The sequence below is a fragment of the Geotrypetes seraphini genome, chromosome 17, assembly GCF_902459505.1.
Source record: "Geotrypetes seraphini chromosome 17, aGeoSer1.1, whole genome shotgun sequence".
In the NCBI taxonomy this organism is placed as follows: Eukaryota; Metazoa; Chordata; class Amphibia; order Gymnophiona; family Dermophiidae; genus Geotrypetes; species Geotrypetes seraphini.
The window spans coordinates 32,934,088-32,951,371 of record NC_047100.1 but is presented as its reverse complement, the minus strand read 5'-3'; the positions used below and the strand labels follow the sequence as shown (position 1 = coordinate 32,951,371).

The window sequence follows — 17,284 nt, the reverse complement described above, 5'->3', positions numbered from 1 at the left end:
TCTAGCTAAAAGATTGCTTCTTTAATTGACACTTGACATGAAAAGCGAATTTGCAGACTTATCTTAAGCTTTTGTCACTCTGTAGACAGAGGTTAGCAAACGCACTGCTTATCTCTCACTTTCAGACTATGCCTACTGATTGAATGTTCTTATCTTTCTAAGCCAGAGAATTTTTAGAGATTGCTAGGCAGGCAGAAAGCATTGCACTGAATCCTTCCATTTTAAGTCATTCGTTTAGCAGAGGAAGATTTTCCATTTCCATTGAAAGTGTTCCCATTTCATCATGAAAATTCATTATAAGCTAGGGGTTTTGAATTAAAGCCTGGGGATAATGTAGAATGTAGTTGGAAGGCATTCTTTTCAGCCTAAATCAAGAGCAAGGTGTGATTTTAGAATTTTTGCATAAATCTATTTTGCAAAACATTGCTAATTAAGTTCCCTTAATGGATTTTTAAAAATGTTTTGCATAATGTAAAATGTTAGAAATTGGTTGCTTAATATGATTTAATAGGTGTGTGTTCCTAATAATCTTTCAGAATGGTAAGCATGAGTTCATGTCATCTCCGATTGTTCACGATCAACCTGCCTCCTCAACTCAAGCCCCAGCCAATCAGGTTTGAGGACCTACTATATATAAAGACAAACTGCAAACCTCACAACACACCCTGAAGTAGTGCTGTCCGATTCAGGAAAACAAATTTTGATTCGATTCAGCCTACTGAATTTGTTTTTCTATTCGATTCGATTTTCCTGCCCAATTGAGTGTTTTTTCAAACATCCTGATGGGTTTATTTTATAGCCTCTTCACGCCCTTTGCCTTCTCCTAACCACACTGGCGCTGTGGTGTAAACAAAATAAACAAACAAAAAAGACTTTTCCTCTCTCTCTTAAATCCTAGCTCACATTTGCAGTCTAACACCAGCTCTGGCAAGATACACGTTTCAAATCTGACATATTGTAATCACAAAAGAGAAAATAGAATTAGTTTTTCTACCTTTTGTTGTCTGGTCATTCAAATCTTGTTGGTCCCCTGCTCTGGTTGTCTTCTGATAACTTGCTTGCCAGAGTCTCCTTCTTTCTTCTTTCTCCGTGCTAACCATCCATCTTCTATCTCTGTCCTCCCCTTCCGTTTCCCTTCCTTCCCCTGGAGGTCTGGAATCTTTCCTTTTTTTCGTCTCTATCCACAGATCCACCTTTACTCAACTACCCTTTCATCCAGCATCTCTCACTCCTTCCCCACCATCCCAGGGCCCACCATCTCTCCCTTTCTTTTCCCAACTACCCTCCTATCCAGTATCTCTATCCCCCCTCCACACCATCCCTTGTGTCCAACTTCTCTCCCTTTCTGTTCCTTCCCTCCCTAAATCCCATTGTCCATCATCTCTCTTCCTCTCTTCTATTTTCAGACCCATTATTCCCCCCCCCAAAGTCCGGCATATGCACGTCCGCCCCCTCCCCTGGTCTGTCCCCCCCATGAAGGCCTGCACCTTCCCCGTGAAGGCCTGTACCCCCTTGAAAGCCTACATCCCCCCAAAGACCTGCATGCCTGCATCCCCCCAGAAGGCCTGCCTGCCTATTTCCCCCCTTTGAAGGCCTGCATCCCCCTCCGAAGGCCTGCATGCCTATCCCCCCTTTGAAGGCCTGCCTGTCCCCCCCCTTTGAAGGCCTGCATCCACTCCGAAGGCCTGTTCCCCCTTTGAAGGCCTGCATCCCCCCGAAGGCCTGCCTGCACCCCCCTTTGAAGACCTGCATCCCCCCCAAAGGCCTGCCTGCCTGTCCCCCCCCCCCCCTTTGAAGGCCTCCATCCCTCCCAAAGGCCTGCCTGCCTGTCCCCCCCTTTGAAGGCCTGCATCCCCCCGAAGGCCTGCCTGCCTTTCTCCTCTGAAGGCCTGTACCCTCCTCCCCCGGAAGGCTGCATCCCCCCTCCGGAAGGCCTGCTGTTCCCTTGGCCTCCAGAATCAATCTCCCTAACTTCAGCAGCCTGCAATAAGATCGCTGGCGCTAGCAATCTTCGCAAGCTGCTGAACGGCTTCGGAGCGTCTTCTCTCTGCTGCGGTCCCACCCCTTCTCTGATGTCGGAGAAGGGGTGGGACCGCGGCAGAGAGAAGACGCTCCGAAGCCGTTCAGCAGCTTGCAAAGATCGCTAGTGCCAGCGATCTTATTGTAGGCTGCTGAAGTTAGGGAGATTGATTTCTGGCACTGTGGTGGAAGACGGAGAGCACAGCAGCGGGTAAGCCACTTCCCGATTGACCCTTCCCACTCGCCCTCTAAAGCAGGAGTGGCAGGCCAGCAAAAGGCAGCCCTACCACTCCTGCTTTAGAGGGCAAGTGGGGAGGGTCAGTCAATGAATCGGGAGACCGATTTTTTGGCAGGGTAAATCGATTCGAATCGATTCACTCGATATGAATCGGTGAATCGGGCAGTACCACCCTGAAGAAAGCTTCAGCATGAAGGCTGAAATATCAGTTCTATCCAGACATGGTGAGATCCAGAAAACTGGAACTATTATGACACCAGATGCATAAGCTTAAGAGAACAATCAACCATCTGAGCACCTTCAATAACTCATTATCCATTTCCGTTTTTAGCTCATGCTGGATTGGCCACTGTTCAAATCTGGATACTGAGCTAGGTAGAGCTTTTGTCTCACCCAATTTGGCAACTCTTTTGTTTTTATCAGTGTCTCTCAAACTTTCTCAAGCTGGGGCACACTAAAGGTAGTAGCCACAGCTTGCACCCAGAAGTGCATGGATGTTGCCATGATGACATCACACATATGCGTGACATCATCACATTGATGTCCACACAAGTGCAGAGGCCCTCCAGATGGGCCCTGAGATGCTAGCTGATTGCCTACAGCAGTGTTTCTCAACTACTTCAAGCTAAGTACCCCTTAAGTCTAACAAATATCAACTGAGTACCCCAACCACAGACCTCCCTAGGCCCACCCAAGCTCTGCCCCAGATCCCATCCCCTTTACTAATTGTAATACAACTTTTTCCATTCATTTTTCATATACACACAATATACACAGCAGATATAAATGATCAAAACTGACACATATCAATCACTATATTGAAAATAAAATCATTTTACCTACTGGTGATCCTCTGCAGGCTGCTGTAATTAGCTTTAAAGGTGAGACACTGAGGCCAGGGGGAAACATGCAGGCATTCGGCGAATCGGGCAGTGCTGGCACTGTACCATGTAGGGAAGTCAGCTGGCAGGCGCCTCTCTTCCTCCTCAGTATGCTGCGGCGCACTTGGAATCTCAGGAGGCACACAGTTTGAGATTCAGCAACTTGAAATATTCCAAGGAAGAAATCTTAGTAGTCCTTCTTTTAAAAAATTCTACATCAAGAGTAGTCCAATAAAAGGTGATGCATAAATGAAACTCCTCTGACAAGTAAAACCAGAGTTGATATCGAAATAGAGAATTCAGAATTCAAAATTTACAAGTTTAGGCATCAAGCCTATTGCCGGCATCTTCCAAGTAGGGCCACTTGATGCCTATACTTGTAAAAGTTTGAATTCTCTCTCTTGATATCAACTCTTCCAGGAATATGTTTGACATCTCTATAAGTTCACAGCATCTTGTCAGCATGCATGCTTATCCATGCATATTTATCTACACAGCTCTATAAAAAGCATTTTCCATGTGTAAAACTATGCTTCATAAAATTGCCTCATTTGGGTTAATTTTATAATTATGCACATATAAATAGTATGCACATACTTTTTCCTGCATTTATGCATCTATGCAGTTATTTCATAAAATACAGTCATAATGGCCAGACCGCAGGTTGCAGGACAGTTTAACTCCCACAGTCAACGCTGACTGTTAGCCATTTCCAGTGATCGGAGAGGTAATAAGACAGAGTACAATTCTGGGGTTCAAAAAGGGACTGGATGACTTCCTGGAAGCGAAGGGGATAACAGGGTACAGATAGAGGTTTACCGTACAGGACATTGAGCGAATAGGGTATGGATATTTCAGGTTAGGTAGGGAACACTTTCAGGTCATGGACCTGGGGGGCCGCCGCGGGAGCGGACTGCCGGGCACGATGGACCCCTGGTCTGACCCGGCAGAGGCAACGCTTATGTTCTTATGAATATCCAGTTTATTTTTTGACTGATGTAAATGGAATCAGCAAGTCAATATTCAGTGCTGACTAGTTAAGTTTATAGCAGCCAAAGATAGAACTGCTATTTGGGTGGCCCAATTTGGCTACTAAACTTGGCTAGTCAGCAATGAAAATTTCCAGTTATCATGTGATATCGCTGGTTAACTTTTAACCGCTTACCGGGAATATTCAGCAGAAATAAACAGTTTGTTTGTTTTATGTTTGTTTATTTTTGTATGTTTATATTTGGTATGTTTATTTTTGTATGTTTCAAGTTTTATTATTTTTAATATACTGACCAGCAACATGTATCTGGCCGGTTTACAAAGCTAAAAAGAAATAAAATAAAAAATAAAATAATAATTGTATATATATGGGGGAGGAGTGAACATTAAAGAGACAATAAACAAGAACTTACATGAATTTGAGAGTAATAAGGGAAAGGAAAGGTCGATAAATACATTATTAAAAATAAAATTTAAAAGAAAGGGAAGAGGGGGGATATGACATCAGGGATAGGGTTGCTTCGTAAAAGCGGTTGTGAAGATTTTACTGGCTTTGGGAAAGGAGGTATTTAGATGTTAAAATATGTATCTTGAAATAAGAATGTTTTTAGTTTGGTCTTGAATTTAACGAGAAGATTTTCATGATGGAGTTGAGGTGGCATGGCGTTCCATAAGGTTGGAGCAACTACAGAGAAGTTAGTTTTCCTAGTGTAGTAGAATTCTTTGATGGAAGGAACCACCAGTAAGTTTTGATCTGCTGATCTTAGGATCCGAGAAGAACAGAGAGGGATAAGTTTGTCAAGAAAAGATGGAAGACGTGAAAGTTGGTTTTGAAAACCAGCATCAAAGTTTTCTAAGTGATACAGTGCGTGATAGGTAACCAATGGGCTTCTTTCAAGAGAGGAGTGACATGATCATATTTCCCTACTTTATGTATAAGTTTGATTGCTGTATTTCGTATGAGCTGCAAATGACATAATTCTTTTTGTGGGAGTCCATTATATAGAGAGTTACAGTAGTCTAGATGGGAGATAACCAGTGAGTGGACGAGGGTTATGATTGCATTAGTTTCAAGGATTGTAGTTAGAGAATAGATGAGCGTAAGTTTGTAAAAACAGGTTTTTACTACGAAGCTTATCTGGTCGTGGAAAGTTAGATCTTTGTCTATGTTTGTTTATTGTTGTATGTTTATGTTTTTGGATATTTATGTTTATTTTGTACTTTTGCATTTTGTATGCTTATGTGTACTTTGTACTAAAAATAAACCCATACCAAAGTGGTTAATAAAAATCAAGCAAATTACAGGGGAGATATGATTCAGACGTTCAAATACTTGAAGGGTATTAACGAAGAACAAAATCTTTTCCAGAGAAAGGAAAATGGTAAAACCAGAGGACATAATTTGAGGTTGAGAGGTGGTAGATTCAAAGGCAATGTTAGGAAGTTCTACTTTACGGAGAGGGTGGTGGATGCCTGGAATGCATTCCCAAGAGTGGTGGTGGAGAGTAAAACTGTGACTGAGTTCAAAGTAGTGTGGGATGATCACTGAGGATTTAGAATCAGAAAATAATATTAAATATTGAACTAAGGCCAGTACTGGGCAGACTTGAACGGTCTGTGTCTGTGTATGGCCGTTTGGTGGGGGATGGGCTGGGGAGGGCTTCGGTGGCTGTGAGGGTGTAGATGGGCTGGAATAGGTTTTAACGGAGATTTCAGCAATAGGAACCCAAGCACAGAACCGGGTAAAGCTTTGGATTCTTGCCCAGAAATAGCTAAGAAAAAAAATTAAAAAATTTAAATTGAATCAGGTTGGGTAGACTGGATGGACCATTCGGGTTTTTATCTGCTGTCATCTACTATGTTACTTATTCCTGCATGTAAAACAATGTTTAACCTACAGAAATATCTTTTCAAATGATTCTCTATGCATTTGGAGAAAATTACCTTAGAAGGGGGCGTGTCAAAGCCAAAACACATTTTATTGTTGACAAGATGATCCTTTCCAAAATTGAATGCCTGACAAAATGTTTATTACCTAGAAGAAAAATCTGTCTCTGGATTTAAATCTGTCAAAGACCATTTGACATTTCTCCTTGAATGTAACAGTGTAGGTGATTTTCAATTGAAGCTCCTAATGGTTTATATTTATGTTTATCGCAAGACTTTATGTATTACTATCCACAGGCTTCATGGCTATTCACAAGTGATGGAGTTTAAAAGAAACAGTTTGCAATTCAAATTAGTATAACATTGGAAAGAAAATTAAAAAAAAGAGTCAAAGTGGAGAAGACAGAAAAATAGAAAAGAAATGTCACTCATCTGCCACATCTGGCATCTGCCAATCCGAAAAGTCAATAGCGCTATACAAATCCAAATTTCTCATTGATTTAGAAATCAACAACAAATCCTCAGCTGGAGTACTGTGTTCAGTATTGGTCACGGTACCTTAAGAAGGATATGGCAATACTTGAGAGGGTCCAGAGGAGTGCGACACAAATGATTAAGGGCATGGAAAACCTTTCATACACTGAAAGATTGGAGAGGCTGGGGCTCTTCTCCCTGGAAAAGCGGAGACTCAGAGGAGACATGATAGAGACCTACAAGATCATGAAGGGCATAGAGAAAGTAGAGAGGGATAGATTCTTCAAACTTTCAAAACATATAAGAACAAGAGGGCATTCGGAAAAATTGGAAGGGGACAGATTCAAAACAAATGCTAGGAAGTTTTTCTTTACCCAGCGTGTGGTGGACACCTGGAATGCACTTCCAGAGGACGTAATAGGACAGAGTACGGTACTGGAGTTCAAGAAAGGATTGGACAATTTCCTGCTGGAAAAAGGGATAGAGGGGTATAGATAGGGAGCTACTGCGCAGGTCCTGGACCTGTTGGGCCGTCGTGTGAGTGGACTGATGGGCATGATTGAATCAGGTTGGGCAGACTGGATGGACCATTCGGGTCTTTATCTGCCGTCATCTACTATGTTACTATGTTACTATGATGGACCTCGAGTCTGACCCAGTGGAGGCATTGCTTATGTTCTTATGTTCTCAGGGTTTATCAGAATTTTTAAGCATGGTTCATGGTTGTTATTTAATGTTGCAATCAAACTCTACTTGAAATCAAGGCAATATTCCTCACAGATAATGCCCCATGCTGCGTTAGACATAGAAGGGCAATGTGACAACTTGAATGTGGATTATCTTTGTAAAAGCACAACAGCATTGATGCAACCCTATAAATCAAGGAGTGTAGCCATGTTCAGAGCTTATTATATGCGTCAAACCTTTTTTCCACCTTATAAGAGGAAGCGCCTTGGAAGATAAGTCCATAATTTGGGGGGTTCTGGTGAAACTACATCATGACAACATCACCCATTCACTGTTCGAGAATCCCTGAAAAAAACCAAATGAATGTTGGTGAAATGAGTGCTTGTTGATGTCCTTTAGCTCTGCCGTGGATTTCGGGAGCTTACTGTGTAAGGCTGATAAGTTTATTCAATACCGGCAGATTTCTCCCAGTAGCGTTCTCTGGCGCCTGAGTTAAATGTTTTCTGCTTCTGCTTTTTTCAGCTTTTATGTAGTTTGAAAGTTTATAACTTATAAACTATTTATAATAATGATTTAAAAAGTATAAAAATGATTTAAAATTTAAAAATTATTACTGTGCAAAGTAGTGCGTTTTTCCATCTTTAGATCTCTTAACATTGTTTTGCGGGTGTGATTTTTTTTGCCAATGACAGTAAGAATGCTAGCTGAAAATCATCAAAGATTGCTGCGTGATAAAAGTTTTTGAGGCTTTTTCTCCACCTGTTTTAGATCTTAATGTTAGATCTTAGAGGGGTAGCCCACTGCTGATGAGTGACATTGTTTGAATTTTTTGATTTAAACATCTCTATCTCTCCCCTCTCTCGCCTTTCCTCCAAAGTAAACAGATTGAGATTTTTAAGTCTTTCTCCATACACCTTATGAGGTAGACCATCAGCCAATTTAGTTGCCTTCCTCTGGACCAAATCCATCCTGTTTATATCTTTTTGAAGGTGTAGCCTCCAGAATTGTACCCAATATTCTAAATGAGGTCTCACCAGAGTCTTATACGGGGGCATCAATACCTCCTTTATCCTATTGGCCATTTTCTATACTTATGTACCCTAACATCTTTCTAGCTTTCGTCATTGCCTTTTCAAGATCTGGCAAGATAGCAAACTAATAAAAGGATATCTGTTGCACAGAGATTTCCTAACATTGCTACGTGCTCCATAAATCAAAGGACAGAAAAGACCAATGTTGGCAGTAAAACACCTACTCAGGAAAATTGTTGGCATCTGTCCTGTGAGTATCCAAGAGTGTCTGTGAAATGACTCGTAAAATAGATATTAGATTGGTAGCATTTTCAATTTATGAATTATATACATAAAGCTGTAAAACCATGCAGTGGAAAATAAAAAAGGATAATGATATATCATTATCAGGCAGTTTAAGAGCACACTATAGGATGGTACTGTGTTGGTAATCCAGGCAAAACCAATTAATTACATGGGCAACTGTCCATTGAAAATAAGACAAAAGCAGAAGATATGTCTCAAGGCATTTGCATTTTTCTTAAATTTAGCTATTGTCTAAGAACAAAAGAATAATTATACTGGGTCCAACCAATGGTCCATCTAGCCTAATATTCTGTTTCCAACAATGGCCAATCCAAGTTACAAGTACCTGGCAGAAACCCAAAGAGTATCAACATTCCTTGCTACCGATCCCAGATCAAGAAGTGGCTTCTCCCATGTCTATCTCAATAGCAGACTTTGAACTTTTCCTCTGGAAATTTGTCAAAATCTTTTTTAAACCCAGCTATATTAACCACTTTTACCACATCCTATAACAATGAATTCCAGAGCTCAACTATTCATTGAGTAAAAAAATATTTCCTCCTATTTTTGGTTTAAGGATATTTCCTCCTATCGGAGGGGCTTTAGGTGCCTGGGCCAATCAGAGTATTAGGCCTCTCCCATGATGCACCAGGAAAAGGAAGGCTCACAATTTTGAAGAGGCGGGCCTGCTGGTGGGAGGGAGTGAGCATCCCTCTTGTCGGTCTTCTAAAAAAAGTATGGGGAGGTCAGAGGTGGGAAGGTCCACTAGACCAGTGTTTTTCAACATTTTTACACCTATGGACCGGCAGAAATAAAAGAATTATTATGTGGACTGGCATCGGTCTGTGGACCGGCGGTTGAAGAACACTGGGCTAAGTCGTAGGCCAGACCACGCCCATCTCTACCCAATCTCCACCCCAGACCCCGCCCCCATAATAGTACTAATTGCACCTTACACGTCCCGTGCCTCATCTGGAAGCCTTCCCTCTGCAACGTCAGAGAGAAGGCTTCCAGTTCAGGTGCAGGATGCCCGTAGGAGCCACTGCCCATGGCTTTGTGCACTGAATCAGTTAGGAAGAGGGAGCTGGCTTGAAGATAATGCCGCATCGATTGCACCGTGGACCGGCAGTTGAAGAACACTGTTTTGGTCCTGATGCACGTGCTGGCCCTGTGGACCAGCAGAAAATTTGTCCACTGGTCCATGGACCGGTGGTTGAAGAACACTGCACTAGACCACCAGGCTTGTGTGGTGGGGGACTGCCGGTGGGTACCAGGGGGGAGGTCAGAGGGGGGGATGGCCTACTAGACCACCAGGCTTGTGTGGTGGTGAGGGGCTGTCGGGGGGGAAAAAGCTTGCTGTAAGGGGGGAAAAGCAATAGCTTGGGGGGATACTAGACCACCAGGTTTTGGGGGGCTGCATTTATGAGAAATCGGGGCTGGTGAGAGCTGCTTTATTTTCCTGTCAGTGCCTGAGCCAATCATAGCTCAGGCACTGACAGGCAAGTAAGGCTACAGCAGTTTAGACTCTGCAGTATTCTGGATCAATTGAAATCTTTGAAAGCTTTTTTTGGTCAAGCGGCTCCACAGACACTACGCAGAGTGCATCTGTAGGAGAAAGTTAACACCTTCACATCCTGAGGCAGCCAATTGAGGCGAAACGCTGGCCATCGTCAATGTGCAGTAGATTCATCCAATAGATGAATATTTGATTCTCATTTTTTCTCACTAGATGTCTTAAATCTCCTGCATTGCACAAGGCTTTTTGGTTAACAATCCAATTGAGGAGTTTTTTTATGCCGATGAGGTGCTCTTACCCCTGTGAGGTTCTTCCACACTTTGAGCCAAGTATGTGGTCTGTGTGGGAAGGGTTCTGAGGCTTTTTCCTACCTCTTGGATGGTTTTCCAATTTAGTTGATGTTTGCTGAAAACTTTGTTCATCGGTTGTCTTAAACCTGGTAAACTTAGTCAGCGCTCTAGCATATATGTCATGAGAAGTCTGTGCTGGTCAATTTCTAATGAACTTTTGCTTGCATTATAAAAATCATAAAATGCTTTGACTGTTTAATATTGTGACATGTCAATATAATAATATAAAGCAATAAATTCATTAATGTAGCATAATAATCAAAAAGAAATAAAAATATTTGGAAATCTCTGACACAATCAAGAACATTGCCTGCTTTGTCTGGTGGCGCTGACAGCATCAACAAAAAAAATATAGCACTCCTTCCAGATGAAAAGAGATAGCCAAATCAATCTTTCCACACAAAGCTAGAGATAACAAAAGGTCTTCATAAGAACTGCCATCACCGGATCAGACTTATGGTCCATCAAGTCCGGCAATCCGCACACGCGGAGGCCCTGCCAGGTGTGCACCTGGCGTAAATTAAGTCACCCATATCCCTCTATGCCTCTCGTAAGGAGATATGCATCTAGTTTGCTTTTAAATCCTAGAACGGTGGATACCGCAATAATCTCTGGGAGAGCATTCCAGGTGTCCACCACTCGCTGTGTGAAGCAGAACTTCCTGATATTTGTCCTGGACTTGTCCCCCCCTCAGCTTCAGTCCATGTCCTCTTGTCCGTGTCACATTGGACATTGTAAATAATATTTTTTCCTGCTCTATTTTGTTGATTCCTTTTATTATTTTGAAGGTCTTGATCATATCCCCTCGCAGTCTCCTCTTCTCAAGGGAGAACAATCCCAGTCTCCTAAGTCGTTCCTCATATTCCAAATTCTCCATACCTTTTACTAGCTTTGTTGCTCGTCTCTTCACCCTCTCCAGCAGTTTTATATCCTTCCTTAGGTTGGGAGACCAATGTTGGACACAGTATTCCAAGTGTGGTCTGACCATTGTTCTATATAGCGGCATTATAACTTTCTCCACTCTACTCATGATTCCCTTCTTTATCATGCCTAACATTCTATTCACTTTTATTGCCGCGAGAGGCATGTCCTGTAGGCAGTCAGCCGGTGCCTCTCCTCTTCCCCGGCATTTTGCAGCACACCTGGAATCTTGGGTGGCACACTAGTGTGCTGCGATACACTGGGTTAGGTGCATCGATCCAGGTACCTAACTTTAGGCATCATTTATAGAATCTAAGGCAAACTGTCTCAGGAACTTCCCTGTACTTTTGAGAGGACAGCTGTGCCACTAACGTAGGTAAAGTTTGCTATTGTGCATTAATAGTTCAGCTGATAAAGTGGAATACAGTTAATTATACCTCTTCAAGTGACATTAATTGTTAGGCATTATCTTCTGAGTTAGTAGTTAACACATTGTAACACCACCCTATATGCTTAAAAGACCTGCCAGATACCTAGAGGTAACTGTGTAGAGGTTTTTGTATGTTTAAAGCCTGGTTTGCTCACAGAAATGAATGTTTATAAAATTGGATGCATTACACAAAAACACACCCACAGTTGACCAATGGCAATATTGTGTGTATATACAGTATTGTCACAGGGTAGACCCTATGACTGAGAAGGGTAGTAAGAAAATGCCTGTACCAAATGCTAGGCAAAGGAAAATACAGTCCCAAGATGAAAGAATACTACCGACACCTCAGCCCAGAACCAGCCAGGGATGGGCTCGTAGTGAGCAGCTTAATACCCATTTGCTTTCACCAAGGATTGGATTAAGGAATGGGGAACAATATGCAGGTGGAACTAATAGGGTTGTGGATACTGTTCCTAGGGGCAATGTTTTGGAGGGGACTCACAACATTCATGGGGGACCCAGTTTGAGGCAACACCAAGAACATTCTAGTTCCCACTTTAGCCAGGAACAGGCTGCAGATCATTATCTTGAGGCTTATAAGGGCCAATAGCAGTGCTCACAAAGAAGGCAGCCACTGAATCAACCCAAGCTGGAGAGGAAACCTTGTAAAGAAGCCAGACCAGTTCCTAGGACTGGAAGCAGCTTGCCTCAGCCAAACATGCAGGTCAGACCACTCATAATGATTTTGAAATGCTAGATGGAAGTGCTTAATGAAACTTCTGAGAACAAGGACTGTTTAGACTCAGAAGAAACCATGGACTTTTATGAGGGGGATTTTGAAAGTAACCTATATGTCATGGATAGTGAAATGGTTTAGACCAGGGGTGCCCACACTTTTTGGGCTTGCGAGTTACTTTTAAAATGACCGAGTCAAAATGATCTACCAACAATAAAATTTAAAAAAACACAAAGCAGAGAAAATGTTAATTATCATTTATATTCTGCGGGTTTTCAAAGAGGTCAAGGCAGATGACTTTATGCAATGTTACCTCAGGAACAGCTATACGAAAATAGACAAATATACCCCCTCCCTTTTTACTAAACCTTGATAGCAGTTTTTAGCGCAGGAGCTGCGCTGAATGCCCTGCGCTCATAGGCTCCCTGCGCTAAAAATCGCTATTGCGGTTTAGTAAAAGTGCAAAATATAGACAGCAAATATAAATTCTCAAAACAGACACATTTTGATCACTAAATTGAAAATAAAATCATTTTTCCTACCTTCATTGTCTGGTGACTTCATGAGTCTCTGGTTGCACTGACAGGCTGGTCAAGCTGGGGCTCTTCTCCCTGGAGAAGCGGAGACTTAGAGGAGACATGATAGAAACTTTCAAGATCATGAAAGGCATAGAGAAGGTAGACAAGGAAAGATTCTTCAGACTACGGGGAACCACAAGTACAAGGGGGCACTCGGAGAAACTGAAAGGGGACAGGTTTAGAACCAACGCCAGGAGGTTCTTCTTCACTCAGCGGGTTGTGGACACATGGAACATGATCCTGGAGGATGTGATTGGGCAGAGTACACTACGGGGATTCAAAGAGGGATTGGATAGATTCCTGAAGGATAGGGGGATTGAGGGGTACAGAGAGAGGTAGATAGGGTATAGAAAGAATATAGATAGAAAAATAAGGGGATATAGGGCTAAATCAAGAAAACCTGACAGGTCGTGGACCTGATGGGCCGCCGCGGGTGCGGACTACTGGGCGTGATGGACCTCTGGTTTGACCCAGTGGAGGCAACTTCTTATATTCTTATGTTCTGACTGTGCATCCAATATTTCTTCGCTTCTTTCAGCCTGCTGTATGCTTCCAGACCTCATTTCCTCCGCCATCTTTTTCTTCCTCTCTCCTTGCCCCTCCCCTCCCCTTTCTTTGTGTTTCTCTCTCCGTACCCCCATTTTTTCTGTCTTTCTGTCCCCCCTTTCTTTCTGTCTCCTGGCTCCTCTTCCTTTCTCTCTGTCTTTCTCTCTCCATGCCCCCTCCCCTTTCTTTCTTTCTCATTGCCCCCCTTTCTCTCTGTCTCCCTGCCCCCCTTTCTTTCTGTCTTCCTATCCCCCCCTTTCTTTCTTTTTCCATTCTTTCTTTCTGTCTCCCTGCTCTCCCTTCTTTCTGTCTCCCTGCCTGCTCCCAAGCTACCGCCGCCGCCATCGGGCAACAGGCCTCCAAACCAACGCTGCCCCAAGCTCTCCCTGCTTCTCCATACAGAAGCGTCGGGTCGACCAGATTTCCTCAGTTAGTATTATCCCCAGTAATTTAGAGCCAGGCCATATACTGATCTAGCACTGAATATCCGAGGCTAAATGGTACTGCACTGGCTGCCTGAACTTATACGTGTCCTAGGCAATATTCAACCACTGCCTCTATAAGACAATTATGTGGACCCCGGCTGAATATTGGCCACAAAATGCATAACATTTTAAAAATCCCCCCCACACCCAGCCCACATTCTTTTCCAATTCTTTCCCCCAGGCCACAGGCATTCTTAACCTCCCAATCCCCCTAAACATCCCCAAATCCCACAACCCCACCTGCTATCTAGGTAGATCCCTTGTAGCCCTGGTGGTCCGTGGGAAGTGATGGGGATAGGCATGAAGCCCACTCACTTTTGCTCCTTTCGTCCTCCTTCTGCAAATGGCTGCCGTGACTACTCCTGCCTCCATTGGACCACCAGGGCTACAGGTAGGCCCAGGGGTCCAACTAGATGGTAGATCATGGTCCAACTAGATGGGGGTCAGGGGATGTGCAGGGGATTTGGGGATAAGAATGCCAGTGGTCTGGGGGAGAGGGCAGGAGACTCAAGGGGGGAATTTATTTTTAAAAAAATGGTATGTGGGTCTTAGCTAAATGGGTGATCCATAGAGCTAAATGGGTGAATTTAGGATAGCTCAAAAGCTTAGCTATGTGAATCCCACACTGAATATTGCTGGCACCAGCTTAACCTCTGGCTCCTTCCCAGTGTACTGCTTTTGTCCTGCCTAGTTTTAACATGAGCAGTCAGAGACATTATTCAGTGCCACTGCCCAGTTTATTGCTGCTGAATATTGGCAATTAACTTCTCTGACCAACTTAAATCGCTCTGAAAATAGGCTGCTAAATAATATAGCTTCAATATATGTTGGGTTTTTCTCTAAATGATGTTTGAGCTCTTCTACTATTATATTTTTCAGATTTGCATAAGCCAATCGGAGGATTTCAAGGCAGATCAGAAATTAGTGTACCATTTTCTCTTAAACTTTGAATCCCTACTTGGGAACGAAGAGCCGCGAAGCTGCTGTCCACGTGGACTGGTGCTGAAATCTCTCGTCTGGCTACCAGGCATCCTCATTCCAAACCAAGAGATATGGCAACAAATGGAACAAAGATTGCAGATGGACAGATATCCACTGAACTTAGTGATGCATCCATCACCAATGACAAACCGAAGACCTTGGTAGTAAAAGTGCAGAAAAAAAGACCAGAGGATACAGAGAGAGACACTTGGAAAGGGAGATTCGACTTTCTCATGTCTTGTGTTGGTTATGCCATAGGTTTAGGGAATGTCTGGCGATTTCCATACCTTTGCGGCAAAAATGGAGGAGGTACAATTGTTTAAAATTCTTTCTTTCATGACTTAATTACCGTTATCAACTATGTCAAAGCAATATTAATTTCAAAACCAAATATGAGTTTTATTCTAAAGCAGCAGTTCTCAAACCTGTCCTAATGGGCTCTCAGTCAGTCAAGATTTCAAGTTATCTACAATGAATATGCATGAGCTCGGTGGCGTAGCAGGGATGACAGCGGGGGTGGTGGCACCCCTCCTCCATCCTCTTCTCTGTCCCCCACCTCAACATACTCCTTCCTGCCGTGTATGCACTGCTTCTCTTTGCCCCCATACCTCTGTAACATTCCTGGTGTGAGTATCAACCCCCCAGCTTGCTGTTGTGCCAGCGTTGGCTCTTCATCTGATGTCACTTTCTAGGCACAGGTCCATAAAGTGACATCAGAGGAAGAGCCAACGCTGGTGCAACAGCAGGTTGGGGATAGCTGCTTGCGCCAGGAACATTAGAGGTACAGGAGAAGGGAAGCGGCATGCAAATGCAGCAGTGAGGGGGGGGGGGGGAAGGAGCAGGAGAAGCGAAGACGAGGATAGGTGCCTGTGCCCTCATCAAGACGGCACCCAGGATGAACTTCCCCCCCCCCCGTCCCACTCCCCAATTACTACACCACTGCATGATCTAGATCTTAATTCACTGCCTCTGTTGCATGCTAGTTTGCCTTATGTATATTTATTGCAGAAATCTTGATTGGCATGTGGTTTCCCCAGAACAGGTTTAGAATAAAATCTGTAATGCAAATTCAGATTCTGGGGTCAAAAGACAATTTTGCAGAGGGCCTTATAAATTAGAGAAAGTGGCGTAGCAAGGGTTGGAGGTGCCCTCTTCCGCACTTCTTCCCCACCCCCCACGCCACACTCTCCCTCCCCCCACATACCTCTGTAAATCTTCACCAGCACGAATGGCTTCTCCAGCATGCCATTCGCACCAGCATTGGGTTTCTCTCTGATGTCACTTCCTGACCCTGCAATCTGGAAGTGATTCAGAGAGGAACCAGGCCGGCCAAGCAACAAGCAGGAGAAGTTGCTCGCACTGGTGAAGATCTACAGAGGTGGAGGGGGAGGGAGGGTGGAGAGGTGCTGGTGCCCCATCGAGACAACACCCAGGGTGTCCACCCCCTCCTCACACACACCCCTTACTATGCCACTGGCAGTACATCATTGTAGATCAGGATAATGTCTGAAGAGCTGTACTAGAACTGCAGGCCACTAGACCACCTTCTTTCCTGACTGCTGCCTTCCTCTCACCCCCTTTGGCAGAATGTTTGTCGCTGAATAAAACTCAAATTTACTATAAAAAAAAAGCTGCCAAAAAAGGACATGCATAGATAAGAAGACTAAGGGGCTCATAATCAAAAAAAACAAATGTCTAAAAAGTGGCCTAAATGGCAACTTGGACAATCAAAAAGCCTGATCGTCCAAGTACCCATAATCAAAGCTGGTTTTAGACGTATCTAAAACCAGCTTAGACCTTTCCCCTGCCTCTAAATGCATAGAGCGAAAAGAGGCGTTTTTAGAGGAGGGGAAAGGGCAGGAGGTGGGTCGACCTACACCTAGGCGTACAGCAGGTATAACCAAACGTTTTGACAGGTTGCCTAGTCGGCACTTATACGTTTTGACTTAGACCAAATCAAAACAGTTATAAGTGCCAAAAAAGGGGGCCGATGAGCTGATCGCTGCAGCTCAGAGGCCCCAACAACCTGCCTACCACCTACTGAAACTATCGCTGCAGGAGAGATGGCTCATCTCTCCTGCCACAATGGTGATCGCCCACCCCCCTCCGAACCACGGCACTTCGGGGTGAGCATCGTGGCAGGGCATCTCCCCTGCTGGCGATCCTCACCCCAAAGTGCCGCGGTTCAGAGGGGGGTGGGCGATCACCATCGCGGCAGGAGAGATGAGCCATCTCTCCTGCAGCGA

General features: G+C 43.8%; 1 protein-coding gene across 1 annotated transcript in view; it reads left to right on the top strand.

Moving 5' to 3' along the window:
• The window catches only part of SLC6A1 (solute carrier family 6 member 1), a 69,611-nt gene that overhangs the window by 19,114 nt on the left and 33,213 nt on the right, over window positions 1-17,284 (top strand). Inside the window, exon 2 of the mRNA XM_033926635.1 lies at window positions 14,937-15,347. Coding sequence (XP_033782526.1) covers window positions 15,110-15,347 — 238 coding nt within the window. The 5' untranslated portion in view covers window positions 14,937-15,109. The remainder of the gene's footprint in view (window positions 1-14,936; window positions 15,348-17,284) is intronic.